Source organism: Salvia splendens, chromosome 20 (genome assembly GCF_004379255.2).
Source record: "Salvia splendens isolate huo1 chromosome 20, SspV2, whole genome shotgun sequence".
NCBI classification, from domain to species: domain Eukaryota; kingdom Viridiplantae; phylum Streptophyta; class Magnoliopsida; order Lamiales; family Lamiaceae; genus Salvia; species Salvia splendens.
Window position 1 is genome coordinate 7173605 of NC_056051.1, and position 14889 is coordinate 7188493.

Consider the following 14889-nt stretch of genomic DNA (forward strand, 5'->3'; position numbering starts at 1 on the left):
AATAGTACCTATATCTCCATTGAAACCGTTACCGTCAACCGAAAGCATTTGAAGAGCTGATTTGAAGAGCTGAAAACCTAGTTAAATCTATCATATTTCCGGTGAAACTGTTAGCACCCACTTGGATGCGTTCAATTAGGGAAGAGTTAGATAGAGAAGCTGGAAGCGCTCCACTGATATTATTATAACTAAAATAAAGGCGCTTCAACTTGGGAAGTGTGGAGCCTACGTCGACAGGTATGTTTCCATGCAGTCGATTGTAATCAAATCCGAAAATCTCGACACTTGAAAGATTGTAGTGGCCTAATGGAATAGATCCTGTTAGATCATTGTCACTCATAACTAGCCTCTTCAATCTTTGAAGCTTAGTGAGCGACTCTGGAATCTCTCCTTGAAACTGGCCCGCTCCTAACGAAAGTCGTAATAGATCTGTGAGGTTTCCTAGGAATTGTGGGATAGTCCCCGAAAGCATGTTAATCGACAAGCCTAAATGTTGGAGGCTTACAAGAGAAGCTATCTCGGGGACTATTCCTCCGGTGAGCTCATTGTCAATCAAATTCAGGTAATAAAGATTTTTGCATTGTGATAAGTTTCTTGGGATCCTGCCTCCGAAAGAGTTATTACTAAACTCGATCACTTGAATCCTTCTAAGACGACCAATCTCCTGAGGGATTCGGGAGATTTGGCCGCTGAAGGTGTTGTTTTGCAAGTCGATGATTCTGAAGAAAGAGAGGTTACCTATGTGAGGCTAGAGCTATCCTACAAGGCCTTGAGACTGCAGAAACAGAGAGACTACTCTGCCTGGATGCCCTTTGCTGCACGAGACACCATTCCATCTGCAGAAATGTGTTGTTTTGTTCCATGAGCTCAGAGCATGCAATGGATCGTCGTGTATGGAATTCTTGAAGGCCAGAAGAGCTTCGAGATCAGTATGGTTGTTTGAATGTGAAGAAGGAATGGTGGTCCAGAGGATGAAGAGAATAAGGAGGGGGAGTTGAGATAACCTGTTTTGTCATGGTTTTTTGGTGACTCCAAGTAGTTGGATAGTTTTGCTAGCTTGGTTTATATATAGAAACATCGAGGTGCATCAGGATAAATGAATTATCGTGTGTGTGAATGCGGGAGAGATATGTAAAGAATACTAGCGTGCATTTCATGAGCCAATATGACAAAAATCAACAAACTATAAAAAATTTAAGCCAATATTATGACCGCAAAATCAAAAAGCCATCGAGCATTTCATGACAAACTCCTCTGAGGCTGACTATTCAACGGCTTTCCTACCTCTTCAATGGATGAAGCTGCTCTGCCCCCGTTTCGATCCTCAAAATTTCCTTCTTGACTGTTTCGTTTTTGTCGTGAATCACTATGACGAATTGGTCAAGCCTCTGGACTTGAATCTCTTGATTGTATGTTTCAATGTCTTTTGGATGCTCCATAGGGTGTTTGATGATTTTGACATGCCAAAACTTTTGCGCATGAAATTGGCAAACTGCCTAGCGAATTCATCCGACTCAAATGAATCGTTTGGTTTCGTGGTCTGATATAGTTTTGATATAGGTTGCTCTGGGTTTGGGCTAAGGGGTCGAGAAAGGTTGAAGAGACAGTGATGAAACAATTTCTGAGTCTCATCCATGCTCTGATACCGTGTTGAATGACATGAAGGAGAAGAAGTGTTAACACGGTTGTTTTCTGTGTTGCGTGTACACATACGTGTATATATCAGGCCTAAAGTCTCCGATCAAACAACAACTGCTTCACACTGACGAGCAACTCTTTAAGAGGCCTTCACCTTGGCTCAACAGCTTGCGGAATGCTATGAGACACAATATCAAGAAACTACAAATCTTGAAGAATATAACTTTGGGACAACATAAAGGAACTGAAAATTATTGAATAATGTAAACATGAGAGCCAGATAATATACAGAAAGTTCTATTACAACATCCAGGGAGAAACTGTTACAACTGAAAGATATTGTACACTCAACTTCAAACATAAGAAGATGAGAAACAAAATTTAAAGCAATACATAATAGAAATAAACAGTTTTTTAGTGTTGAGATGGAGAAGCATTTCTGTCATTCTGGTGAGCAAGAAACACATCTCTTGTCTTTTTCAAGTCATTAACAACCTCTGCCATCGACATGCGATCTCTAGGAAGCTGCTTCGAGCATCTAACTCCAATCCTCACAACTGAAACAATGCACTCCCAATACTTTTCATTCACATTAAGTTCTTGATGAAGAACTGGATCCACTACTTCTGTTACACGGTCGGATAAGGCTGTGGTGACGAAGTCTTGGAGATTTAGACACCCTTCGAATGCATCACTTGTTGGTCTTCTGTTTGTGAACATCTCAAGAACAAGAATTCCGTAACTGTATACATCCCCTTGAGTTGATGCAACGTAGCTCATGCCATACTCTGAACAAAATACATACATAGGCGGCGGACTTAGCTATATGCATATAAAAAACTAGTCAATTAAAAAGTTTGAAGTTTGAACAAAACCTGGAGCAATGTAGCCTATGGTACCCTTTATTGCTGATGAACTGCTTCCTTCCGTGGATGGCAAGCCTTGTGAAATGCTTGAAACGATTTTGGCTAAACCAAAATCACCAACTTTAGCGACCATGTCTTGATCCAAGAGAATGTTACTCGGCTTCAAATCTCCATGAATAACTATGGAGTCTGTACCACAATGCAAGTACTCGACTGCATATGCAATATCAATCGCAATATTGAGTCTCTGAATAGCACTGAGATTTCCCCTGCCTTCATTCTCCGAATGCAGCCAGTTATCGAGGCTTCCGTTGGCTACAAATTCATACACCAATGCTTTGAAATCATTCCCTTGAAAATCCATGCTGTCACATACACTCACAATCTTGAGCAAGTTTTTGTGTCGAATGCCTCTCAAAGCATTGCATTCTGATGCCAAACTCTTACAAGCTCCTCTTACGTTGAGATTAAGAACCTTCATTGCCACATCTGTATGCTCTTCATATTCATTGATAGTTCCTTTAAACACAGATCCAAATCTACCTGCACCAACTAGATTCGTCTCCGAGAATCCATTTGTGGCATTCAAGAGATCTCCGTAAGATAGCCTCAAAAACTCTGGCAGTTGGAATATTGGGGTTCCAACATTTTGCAATGTTCGTCGCTTATAGATATTGATCACACATAAGCACACTGCAAGCGCAAGGCATATGGCTCCGACAATAGTTGGGATCAAGATTTTCCCTAAACCTTTCTTGGCTGATTTTGGTGATGATGGACAAGAAGGAAGGTTTAAAGTTGCAATACCACCACACAAGCCTTGGTTTCCTTCAAGTGAGATTGCACTCTTATTTTGGAAAACTCCAAGAGTTGGGACTTCACCTTGCAGCTCATTAAAAGAAATGTTGAGATACAACAAACGAAACTCAACAAGAAATCTAGGAATCATCCCTGAAAGATTATTCTGCGAAATATCCAAATATTCTAAACCTCTCAAAGACCTCAGACTATCAGGTATCTCACCCTGAATAGAATTTTCCCCTAGGTAAAGCGAGATGAGCATCACGCAACTCCCCAAAGAAGAAGGAATGGTTCCGGATAATCTGTTGTGGGACAAGTCCATGATTCCAAGATTTCTCAAAGCCCCAACTTCTAATGGAATAGTACCAGTTAAAATATTGTGAGATATGTCTAGAGCAATGCCTATAGAGGAAAGCTTAACAATCTCAGGAGGTATTGAACCACTGAGATTGTTATATGAAAGATATAACAATGACAAGTTGGTACAGTTGGCAAGACTTTGAGGTATACCTCCAGAAAGATTGTTTAATCTTAGGGAAAGAGAGTTCAACAATGTCAAGTTGCCTAATGAAAATGGCACCTCATCTGTTAGTCTATTTCTAGAGAAATTGATTTCTTGCAACTTATGAAGTTTTCCAATGGAGGAAGGAATTGGACCTATTAGATTATTGGTATCAGCATATAAACCAGTGAGACCAACAAGGTTTCCTATACTGGATGGAATGCTTCCACTTAACTGGTTGCGACCGAGGGACACGAGAACCAAGCGATCAGAAAGATTGCCAATGGAATCTGGTAACGAACCAGTAAAATTGTTATCAAACAACGCCAAAGCTGAAAGGTTGGTGCAGTTTGTAAGGGATGATAAAATACTAACTATATTTCCATTGAAACGGTTATATCCAGCAAAAAGAAATTCAAGAGCTGAAAGCCTCGTTGAATCTATCATATTACCTGTGAAACTGTTCAAAGTTACTTCAATGCGTTCAATCAGGGAACAATTTGATAGAAAAGATGGAAGCATTCCAGTGAAAAGATTGGAATGCAAATAAAGGTACTTCAACTTGGGAAGTGTACTAGAGCCTATGTCGGAATGTATGTTTCCATGGAGTCGATTGTAATCAACTAGGAAAAATTCGATACTTGAAACATTAAAAAGGCCTAACGGTATTGTACCAGTTAGATTATTCCCACCCAAATTTAACAGCCGCAATCCTCTAAGCTGAGAGAGGGACTCCGGAATAAATCCTTGCAACCCGCAATCTCCAATTACAAGTTGTGAGAGATATGTGAGGTTTCCTAGGAATGGTGGGATAGTCCCCAAAAGCATGTTTCTCATCAAGCCAAAATATTGGAGGTTGACAAGAGAAGCTATCTCGGGGACTATGCCTCCGGTGAGCTTATTGTCAATCAAATTCAGGTAATAAAGATTTTTGCATCGTGATAGGTTTGTGGGAATCCCACCTTCTAAAGAATTGATGTTAAACTTGATTTCTTGAAGCCTTCTGAGGCAACCAATCTCCTGAGGGATTGGGCCGTTGAAGGTGTTGTTTTTCAAGTCGATGATTCTTAGAAAAGAGAGGTTACCTATGTGAGGCGAGAGCGATCCCACTAGGCCTTGAGACTGCAGAGACAGAGAGATGACTCTGCTTGGATGCCTTTTGCTGCAGGAGACGCCATTCCACATGCAGAAATGCGTAGTTTCGTTCCATGAGCTCAATGCATGCAATGGATCGGCGTGTATGGATTTCTTGAATGCAAGAAGAGCTTCAAGATCAGTATGGTTGTTTGAATGTGAAGAAGGAATGGTGCCAAGGAGGATGAAGAGTAATAGAGTAATAGTAATGAAGGGAGTAGAGATGAAAGGTTTTGCCATGTTTTTCTTGGTGTTTCAACTGTTAGAATAGTTTTGCTAGCATGGTTTAATTATATAAGGACCATCTACTCCATTTTTCAAAACCAAAAAATGGTTAACAGTAACAAACGTAGACATGTTTCTCTTTATTATTACCAATGCTTTTAAAATAAAAAAGTTAACAGTGATAAACATAGACATAAGATTAAAGTCCAATAATGATATTTTACATATTTCTAAAAAAACTTTTTGGTTTTACAGTTTGTTAGCTTCTGGTCCTAAACAATTTGTTTTGGTCCATATTTAACTTTTCCGTAATAAATTATCAGTAAACTGCGTTTTAAAGTCCATATTTATTTTCGTACGTTTACACATAACCTGTTTGGGCATACACATTTTAAAGTCTAGGTTGGTCAAACCGATCTCGGTGTATGGATTTCTTGTATGTTAGAAGAGCTTCAAGATCAATATTAGGGGTGTGCATTCGGGTTTCGGTTCGGTTTTTTGTCAAAATCGAAAAACCGAATTTAGTTCAAAATCCAAACCGAACCGAACCCGAAAAACCGAAACCGAAAAACCGAAAACCGAACTTAAAAAACCGAAAAACCCGAACAAAACCGAAAAACCCGAAAAATAAATATAATATTAATATATATGTGTGTAATTTATTTTATTTTATATATACTAACAGAATATTTATATATAATATAAAATTAATAATACATATAATATAATAGAATTTATTAAAAGAATATACTCCCTCCGTCCCACGTTACTTGAGGCGTTTCTTTTCGGCACGGGATTTAAGAAAGTTGTGTTTAGTGAGTTAAATAAAGTAGATGAGGGAATAAAGTAAGAGAAAGAAGAGAGAGTAAAATAAAAGAAAGAATAAAGTAGGTGTGATTAGATGTTTTGTTTTTAGCCAAAAAGAGAAATGACTCAAGTAACTTGGGACAACCCAAAAAGGAATACAACTCAAGTAACTTGGGACGGAGGGAGTACTATATATTATATATAATATAATATATTAAATTAATAGAATATAATATAATTCACTTGACTTTATTTATCCACTTTATGACTCTAGAGCCAATATTAACATATTACCATTCTACCACTATCCCATTTGTCTTAGCCATTATAACTCCAAAGTTGACTATACTTGTACAAATTAGTGTAATTTCTCAATAGTTCATTCAAATATGAAGAATTTAAGGGACAAGTACGATTGTGTTTAGACAAAATGATTTTACTAATCTTAGAAACAGAATCTTCCAATTCCAACCCCTTAATTATTGTATTCTTTTTCTTCATTATCGTCTCATGGATTATTGAATTTCATGTGTGCTACTCATCTCATTTACCTCAATGAATTCACACTAACCCTAGTATCATAAGCATAACATAAAAAAGAGACATGACATAAAGATACTTCACTTACAATAAACACGGAACAACTGCTACAACTGAAACAAATTGTACATTCAACTTCAAATATTAGCAAATGAGAAACAAAATTTAAAGCAATATACGTAATAGAAACAAACATTTTTTCAGTGCTGATGTGGAGAAACATTTCTGTCATTTCTGTGTGCAGGAAGCACATTTCTTATCTTTTTCAAGTCATTAACAACCTCTGCAATCGACATGCGATCTCTTGGAAGCTGCTTCGAGCATCTCACTCCAATACTCAGAATTGAAACAACGCAATCCCAATACTTTTCATCCACATTAAGTTCTTGATGCAGAAATGGATCCACTACTTCCATTACACGGTTGGTTAAACCTGTGCTAACGAAGTCTTGGAGATTTAGGCACCCATCAAACGCATCACTTGTTGGTCTCCTATTTGTGAACATCTCAAGCACAAGAACTGTGTAACTGTATACATCCCCTTGAGTTGAAGAAACGTAGCTCATGCCATACTCTGATCAAAACACATACATATACGACAGACTTAGCTATGTGCATATATAAAACTTGTCAAGTAAACCTGGAGCAATGTAGCCTACTGTACCCTTTATTGCAGATGAATTGCTTCCATCCGTGGATGGCAAGCACTTTGAAACAATTTTGGCTAAACCAAAATCACCAACTTTGGCGACCATACCTTGATCCAAGAGAATGTTACTCGGCTTCAAATCTCCATGAATAACTATGGATTCAATACCGCAATGCAAGTACTCAACTGCAGATGCAATATCAATAGCAATATTGAGTCTTTGAATAGCACTTAGAGGCAGAGCTTCCATGCCTTCTTTCGCAGAATGCAGCCAGTTCTCAAGGCTTCCGTTGGCCACAAATTCATACACCAATGCCTTGAAATCATTCCCTTGAAAATCAGTGCCGTCACACACACTGACAATCTTGAGCAAGTTTCTGTGTCGTATGCCTCTCAATGCATTGCATTCTGATGCCAAACTCTTACAAGCTCCTCTTACGTTAAGATTAAGAACCTTCACTGCCACATCTGTCTGCTCATCATCATCATCATTGATAGTTGCTTTATACACAGATCCAAATCTACCTGCACCAACTAGATTCATCTCTGAGAATCCATTGGTGGCATTCAAGAGATCTCCATATGATAGCCTCAAAATGTCTGGAAGTTGGAATATTGGAGTTCCAACATTTTGCAATGTTCGTCGCTTGTAGATAATGATCACACATAAGCAGACTGCAAGCGCTAGGCATATGGCCCCGACAATGGTTGGGATCAAGATTTTCCCTACACCTTTCTTGTTGGGCTTTTGAGAGGATGGACAAGAAGGAAGGTGTAGGGTTTCAATGCCTCCACACAAGCCTTGGTTTCCTTCAAGTGAGATTGTACTTTCATTTTGGAAAACTCCAATAGAAGACACTTCACCTTGCATCTCATTGAAAGAATGGTTGAGATACAAGAGGCGAAACTCTGCCAAAAAGTTTGGAATCATCACGGATGTGAAAGATCCAAATATTCTAAACCTCTCAAAGCCGTCGGACTATCAGGTATCTCACCTTGAAGAGAATCTCTCCATGAAAATCCCGCCGAGTAACACACAACTGCCTAAAGAAGTTGGAATGGTTCCAGATAATCTGTTTTTGGACAAGTTTATGTACCCAAGGTTTCTCAAAGCCCCAATTTCTGATGGAATAGTACCCGTCAAGACGTTGCTAGATAGGTCAAGTGCAATGGAAATGGAGGAAAGCTTAATGATTTCGGGAGGTATTGAGCCACTGAGATTGTTATATGAAAGATCTAAATGTAACAAGTTGGTACAGTTGCCAAGACTTTTGAGGTATACTACTCCCGGAAAGATTGTTCAACAAAGTCAAGTTGCCTAATGAAAATGGTATCTTATTTGTCAATCTATTGTTATAGAGACTGGTATGTTGCAAGATTGTAGAGGCCTTATGGAATAGTACCAGTTAGATCATTGTCACTCATAACTAGCCTATTCAATCTTCGAAGCTTAGTGAGTGACTCCGGAATTTCTCCTTGAAAGTTATGAATTCCTAATGAAAGTTGTATTAGATCTGTGAGGTTTCCTAGGATTCATGGGATTGTCACAACCCAACACTATGACGTATATTCTTTTGATAAATAAATCTAAAATTTTAAATTAATTAACCCACGTGTCAAAATATGTAAAATGCACATATAAGTTCAAAAATCGACCAACATTATTGGATTCTAAATTTTAGTGTTACTCTCTCACCACTCTATATATTACACATTTCTCTATATGCAAGGAAAATATTGCCAAGTTGTGTTAGCCGCCGACCTGATAATGTGTGGAATTTTATAAATCACAACCAAAACATCAACGATATGTTATCCATAAAAATATTAGTAGAGTATATGAGCCACCCCTCATCGAATATAAATGTATGCCTTTAATTTCACATTACACAAACATCGAGCACATTTTTTTAATTGACACATTTCAGCAAAATCAATACACAACATATAAATAATCAATTTCATATTCATATGCATATTCTCCATGTTTCCTTTTTATTATTCTGTGACAGATCAAGCCTAGTATCTGTCCGGGATTCATCTATGACCCGAAGGTCCCTCTCTAATTGGACTCATAGGTCCCTCTATATTTGACTCGAAGGTCCCTCTGTAATTGGACTCATAGTCCCTCTATTTTGACCCGAATGTCTCTGTAAATGGACTCACAAGTCCCTCTGTAATTGGACTCATAGGTCCCTTTAAAATTTCAGATCAAGTGCATGACTGTTACAGATCCTCTTTAATCCAATGATTTAAAATAATTTCAAAATCATATGTAAATACATCAATTTCACCAATTATATATTTTTATCATGTTTCGTCATATAATTACAATACTATAGATAACCATATCAACTGATTTCCTCATCATATTACACCATGAAGCACATAATCAAATCATAGTCAAATCATATAATTTAATTATTCACTTTATTTTAACACCCAACTAATTAAGATAGGTAATTTAATCGAATCCCCAACTCCTTCTCTTGATTTACAATTCTCGATCGTATATAAATGTTACGTTGGAGTAGTTCCTCCTCTCAAATATATTTTATCTATTTCTACTAAATTGCTAAACTCTCATGGCTAGTTCCCTCTTTCTATCTCCTAACTTTTTCTTCACCTTCTCCTACAACACATCTCCCATTTCTCTCAAGTCATCCTAAAACCAATTGGTGATAGGAGGAGGGCCCATGAGACTTATATACTAGTTTCAGTTTTCTTTTTCTAATCGATTGGACAATCGGCCCAATTTTTTTTCGATCGGTTGGACCACTTGGCCCAAATTTTTAAGTCCAGATATACTGATGGGTCAGTCATTTTTCGGTTTTGGCCCAGATATACTGCTGGGTCAGTCATTTTTTCGATTTCGGCCCAGATATACTGCTGGGTCAGTTAAATTTGACCCACAGTCGGTGACCCGCTCTGATACCATGATAGAAATCCATGAGTTCCATCCTAAAACCAATTGGTGATAGGAGGAGGGGCCCATGAGACTTATATACTAGTTTCAGTTTTCTCTTCACCGATGTGGGACAGTTATATGTTATATTTTTAGTTTCAATTGCGAACGGTTTATATATATACTATTATTCTTATAATCAATAACTAGATGAATAAGTTTACCATGTTACAGGGATAGTCCCAGAAAGCATGTTTTTCATCAAGCCTAAATGTAAGAGGTTGACAAGAGAAGCTATCTCGGGGACTATGCCTCCAGTGAGCTCATTTCTAATCAAATTCAGATAATAAAGATTTGTTCATTGTGATAAGTTTGTTGGAATCCCACCTCCAAAAGAATTGTTGCTAAACTCGATCTCTTGAAGCCTTCTGAGGCGGCCGAGGGATTGGGCCGCTGAAGGTGTTGTTTTGCAAGTTGATGATTCTGAGGAAAGAGAGATTACCAATGTGAGGCGAGAGTGATCCCACGAGGCCTTGAGTCCGCAGAGACAAAGAGACGACTCTGCTAGGATGCCTTTTGCTGCATGAGACGCCATTCTATGCGTTGTTTCGTTCCATGAGCTCAAAGCGTGCAACGGATTGTTGTGTATGGAATTCTTGAATGCAAGAAGAGCTTCGAAATCAGTATGGTTGTTGGAATATGAAGAAATTGTGGTCAGGAGAATGGGGAGGTGGAATAGAATAAGGAAGGGAGTAGAGATGATGGAAGGTTCTGTCATGTTCTTTTTTTATTGGTGTCTTCAACTATTTGAATAGTTTTACTAGACGCATTTCAAGAGTATAAAAATGGGACATAACATCAAGAAACTGCAAATCTTGAAGAATATAGAAATGAGAGATAACATCACAATTAAAAAAAGAGACATGCCATAAGAATTAAAATCAAAGTGAACATAAACTGCCTCTACCACAAACAAGGAGCATCTGCCCAACAATTACAACTGAAAATGTTGCCAATAGATAGAAAGGAGCATCTATTTTAATGTTGGAACGAAGCAACATTTCTACCATTTTTATAAACTGGAAAAACTTTTTTAATCTTTTTCAAGTCATTAACAACCTCCCTCATCGACATGCGATCTGTTGGAAGTTGCTTCGAGCATCTCACTCCAATACTCAGAATTGAAACAATGCACTCCCAATACTTTTCATCCACATTAAATCCTTGATGAAGAAATGGATCCACTATCTCCATTACACGGTCGGTTAAAGCTGTGCAAACGAAGTCTTGGAGATTTAGGCAGCCTTCGAATGAATCACTCGTTGGTCTTTTGTTTATGAACATCTCAAGCACAAGAACTCCGTAACTGTATGCATCCCCTTGAGTTGATGCAACGTAGTTCATGCCATACTCTAAACAGAATACATGCATACACTACGAACTTAGATATATGCATATAAAAAAAACATGTCAATTACAAAGTTTAAAGTTTGAAGTAAACCTGGAGCAATGTAGCCTATGGTACCCTTTATTGCAGATGAACTGCTTCCTTCCGTGGATGGCAAGCTCCCTGAAATGGTTGAAACAATTTTGGCTAAACCAAAATCACCAACTTTGGCGACCATGTCTTGATCCAAGAGAATGTTACTCGGCTTCAAATCTCCATGAATAACTATGGAGTCTGTACCAAAATGCAAGTACTCGACTGCAGATGCAATATCAATTGCAATATTGAGTCTCTGAATAGCACTGAGAGCTCCCCTGCCTTCATTCTCAGAGTGAAGCCAGTCCTCGAGGCTTCCGTTGGCCATAAATTCATAAACCAAAGCCTTAAAATCGTTCCCTTGAAAATCAGTGCTATCACATACACTCACAATCTTGAGCAAGTTTTTGTGTCGTATGCCTCTCAATGCATTGCATTCTGATGCCAAACTCTTATAAGCTCCTCTTATGTTAAGATTAAGAACCTTCACTGCCACATCAGTCTGCTCATCATCATCATTGATAGTTCCTTTGTACACAGATCCAAATCTACCTGCACCAACTAGAGTACTCTCCGAGAATCCATTTGTGGCATTCAAGAGTTCTCCATAAGATAGCCTCAAAAATTCTGGCACTTGGAATATGGGGGCTCCAACGTTTTGCAGTGTACGCCGCTTGTATATGATAAACACACAGAAGCATGCTGCAAGGGCAAGGCATATGGCTCCAACAATAGTTGGGATCAAGATTTTACCTATACCTTTCTTCTTGGATTTTGGTGATGATGGACAAGAAGGAAGGTTTAGGGTTGCAATACCCCCGCACAAGCCTTGGTTTCCTTCAAGTGAGATTGCGCTTTCATTTTGGAAAACTCCGAGAGTTGGGACTTCCCCTTGCAACTCATTGAAAGAAATGTTGAGATACAACAAGCGAAACTCGACAAGAAATCGTGGAATCTTTCCTGAGAGATTGTTCTGGGAAATATCCAAAAATTGTAAACCTCTCAGAGCTTTAAGACTGTCAGGTATCTCACCCTGAAGAGAATTTCCCCCTAGGTAGAGTGCGCTAAGCATCACGCAACTCCCCAGAGAAGGTGGGATGGTTCCAGATAATCTATTGTTGGACAAGTCCATGATCCCAAGATTTATCAAAGCCCCTACTTCTGATGGAATAGTACCCGCCAAGATGTTTTCAGATAGGTCAAGTCTAATGGCAATAGAGGAAAGCTTGATAATTTCAAGAGGTATTGGGCCACTGAGATTGTTATATGAAAGATCCAAGTATACCAAGGTGCTACAGTTGCTAAGACTTCGAGGTATGGTCCCAGAAAGATTGTTTAATCCTAGTGAAAGAGAGTTCAACAAACTCAAGTTGCCCAATGAAGATGGTATCTCATTTGTCAGTCTATTTCCAGCGAGAATGAATGTTTGCAACTTATGAAGTTTTCCAATGGAGGAAGGAATTGGACCTTTCAGATTATTGCCATCAGCTACTAAAGTAGCGAGACCAACAAGGTTTCCTATACTAGATGGAATGCTTCCACTTAGCTGATTACTATAAAACAGAAGGAACACCAAGTGATTAGAAAGATTGCCAATGGAATCTGGCAGCGAACCAGTGAAATGGTTATCATTCAACGTCAAAGTATCAAGGTTGGTGCAGTTTGTGAGGGATGACAAAGTAGTGCTTATATCTCCATTGAATTGGTTGGAGTTAACCATAAACTTTTCAAGAGCTGAAAGCCTCGTTAAATCTATCATATTACCAGTTAGACTGTTATTAGCTACTATTATATCTATGATGAGGGATGAGTTTGATAGCGACGCTGGAAGCGCTCCAGTCAAATGATTTGAGTACAAATGAAGTAACCTCAACTTGGGAAGTGTAGAGCCTATGTTGGGAGGTATGTTTCCATGGAGTCGATTGGAACCAAATGCAAAATTCTCTAGGCTTGAAATATTATAGAGACCTAATGGAATAGAACCAGTCAGGCTGTTATCATAAAAAATTAGAGTATTAATTTTTCGAAGCTGAGAAAGTGACTCGGGAATCTCTCCTTTCAAGCCGCAATACGACATTGAAAGTATAAATAGATCCGTAAGGTTTCCTACTTCTGGTGGAATTGTCCCTGAAAGCATATTTAGCGACAAGCCTAGATGATTGAGCTTGGCAAGAGAAAATACCTCTCGGACTATGTCTCCACTGAGCTCATTGTCAATCAAATTCAGGTAATAAAGATTTATGCAATGTGTTAGATTTTTTGGAATCCCACCTCCAAAAGAATTGTTGCTAAACTCAATCACTTGAAGCCTTCTGAGGCGGCCAATCTCCGGAGGGATTTGGCCATTGAAGGTGTTGTTTTTCAAGTCAATGATTCTGAGGAAAGAGAGATTACCAATATGAGGCGAGAGCGATCCCACGAGGCCTAGAGACCGCAGAGAAAGAGAGACAACTCTGCTTGGATGCCTTTTGCTGCATGAGACACCATTCCACCTGCAGAAATGCGTTGTTTCGTTCCACGAGCTCAAAGCATGCAGTGGATCGTCGTGTATGGATTTCTTGAATGCCAAAAGAGCTTCAAGATCAGTATGGTTGTTTGAATGTGAAGGAGTAGTGGTCAATATGATGAAGAGGGGCAATACAATAATTAAGGGATTAGAGATGAAAGGTTTTGCCATTGTTTTTTAGTTTCTTCGGATGGTAGAGTAGTTTTCCTAGCTTGGTTTAAATAAAGATCATCTAATCAATTTTCCAAAACCAAAACATGTGATCATAGTTGATGGAACATGATGGACCTCACACATAATTTTCTTCACGTATACTATACATTGGACTTGGTCATGTGCGTGTTTTTGGGTCAAGGTTTTATTATCCTTTTACTCCCCCAGTCCGCCAAAAATTGTCCCATAAGTAGATGACACAAATTTTGATGATAAATTAGTAAAATAAAAAAATAAGAAAAAAGAGAGAAAAAGTGAATAGAGTAAGAAAGAGAGAGAAAAAGTGGTTAAAGTATGAAAAAGAAATAAAATAGGTGGATAGATAGTAGGTATAAGTTGTAAATAATAAAATAATAATAAGGGTAATTATTCGAGAGAAACTTTCTATTTATGGATGAGACTATTTTTTGCAAACCCTCTAAAAAGAAATATAAGTAAAATTATTTTTTTTGGACGGATGAGGTATTTATTTTTCACATAGGGCTTATTCTTATAGAGAAATTTCGGAATATGGGTTTAAATTCGCTGACCTTTCGAGATAAGGGATTCAATTCGCTTACCTTTCGAAATATGGATCCGAGATATGTGAATTTTTCGGAATAAGGGTTTTACACCTTTTT

General features: G+C 38.3%; 3 protein-coding genes across 3 annotated transcripts; all 3 read right to left on the minus strand.

The window, feature by feature from the left end:
* Positions 1-2052: 2052 nt before the first annotated feature.
* Positions 2053-5181, minus strand: LOC121781387 (probable LRR receptor-like serine/threonine-protein kinase At3g47570). The gene is made up of 2 exons (XM_042179135.1): positions 2580-5181; positions 2053-2426 (listed from the first exon to the last, which is right to left on the minus strand). Exons 1-2 carry the CDS (start codon positions 5179-5181, stop codon positions 2053-2055), a joined length of 2976 nt encoding a protein of 991 aa, XP_042035069.1.
* Positions 5182-6713: 1532 nt separating this feature from the next.
* LOC121781388 (probable LRR receptor-like serine/threonine-protein kinase At3g47570) lies at positions 6714-8471 on the minus strand. Its single transcript, XM_042179137.1, has 2 exons — positions 7178-8471; positions 6714-7087 (listed from the first exon to the last, which is right to left on the minus strand). The coding sequence occupies exons 1-2, from the start codon at positions 8091-8093 to the stop codon at positions 6714-6716; spliced, it is 1290 nt and encodes a 429-aa protein (XP_042035071.1). The 5' UTR covers positions 8094-8471.
* A 2499-nt stretch (positions 8472-10970) lies between these two features.
* On the minus strand, positions 10971-14238 carry LOC121780751 (probable LRR receptor-like serine/threonine-protein kinase At3g47570). The gene is made up of 2 exons (XM_042178376.1): positions 11569-14238; positions 10971-11479 (listed from the first exon to the last, which is right to left on the minus strand). Exons 1-2 carry the CDS (start codon positions 14225-14227, stop codon positions 11106-11108), a joined length of 3033 nt encoding a protein of 1010 aa, XP_042034310.1. The 5' UTR covers positions 14228-14238; the 3' UTR covers positions 10971-11105.
* Positions 14239-14889: the final 651 nt, after the last annotated feature.

What these genes read in the sequence shown, in the direction of transcription:
- LOC121781387 (XM_042179135.1), bottom strand. Translation starts at nt 5,181, where the DNA reads ATGGCAAAACCTTTCATCTCTACTCCCTTCATTACTATTACTCTATTA. An exon ending in CGTTTCAAGCATTTCACAAG is followed by an intron (nt 2,427 to 2,579) that starts GCTTGCCATCCA and finishes TATTTTGTTCAG; the next exon opens with AGTATGGCATGAGCTACGTT.
- LOC121781388 (XM_042179137.1), bottom strand. Translation starts at nt 8,093, where the DNA reads ATGATTCCAAACTTTTTGGCAGAGTTTCGCCTCTTGTATCTCAACCAT. An exon ending in CAATTCATCTGCAATAAAGG is followed by an intron (nt 7,088 to 7,177) that starts GTACAGTAGGCT and finishes TGTTTTGATCAG; the next exon opens with AGTATGGCATGAGCTACGTT.
- LOC121780751 (XM_042178376.1), bottom strand. Translation starts at nt 14,227, where the DNA reads ATGGCAAAACCTTTCATCTCTAATCCCTTAATTATTGTATTGCCCCTC. An exon ending in CATAGGCTACATTGCTCCAG is followed by an intron (nt 11,480 to 11,568) that starts GTTTACTTCAAA and finishes TATTCTGTTTAG; the next exon opens with AGTATGGCATGAACTACGTT.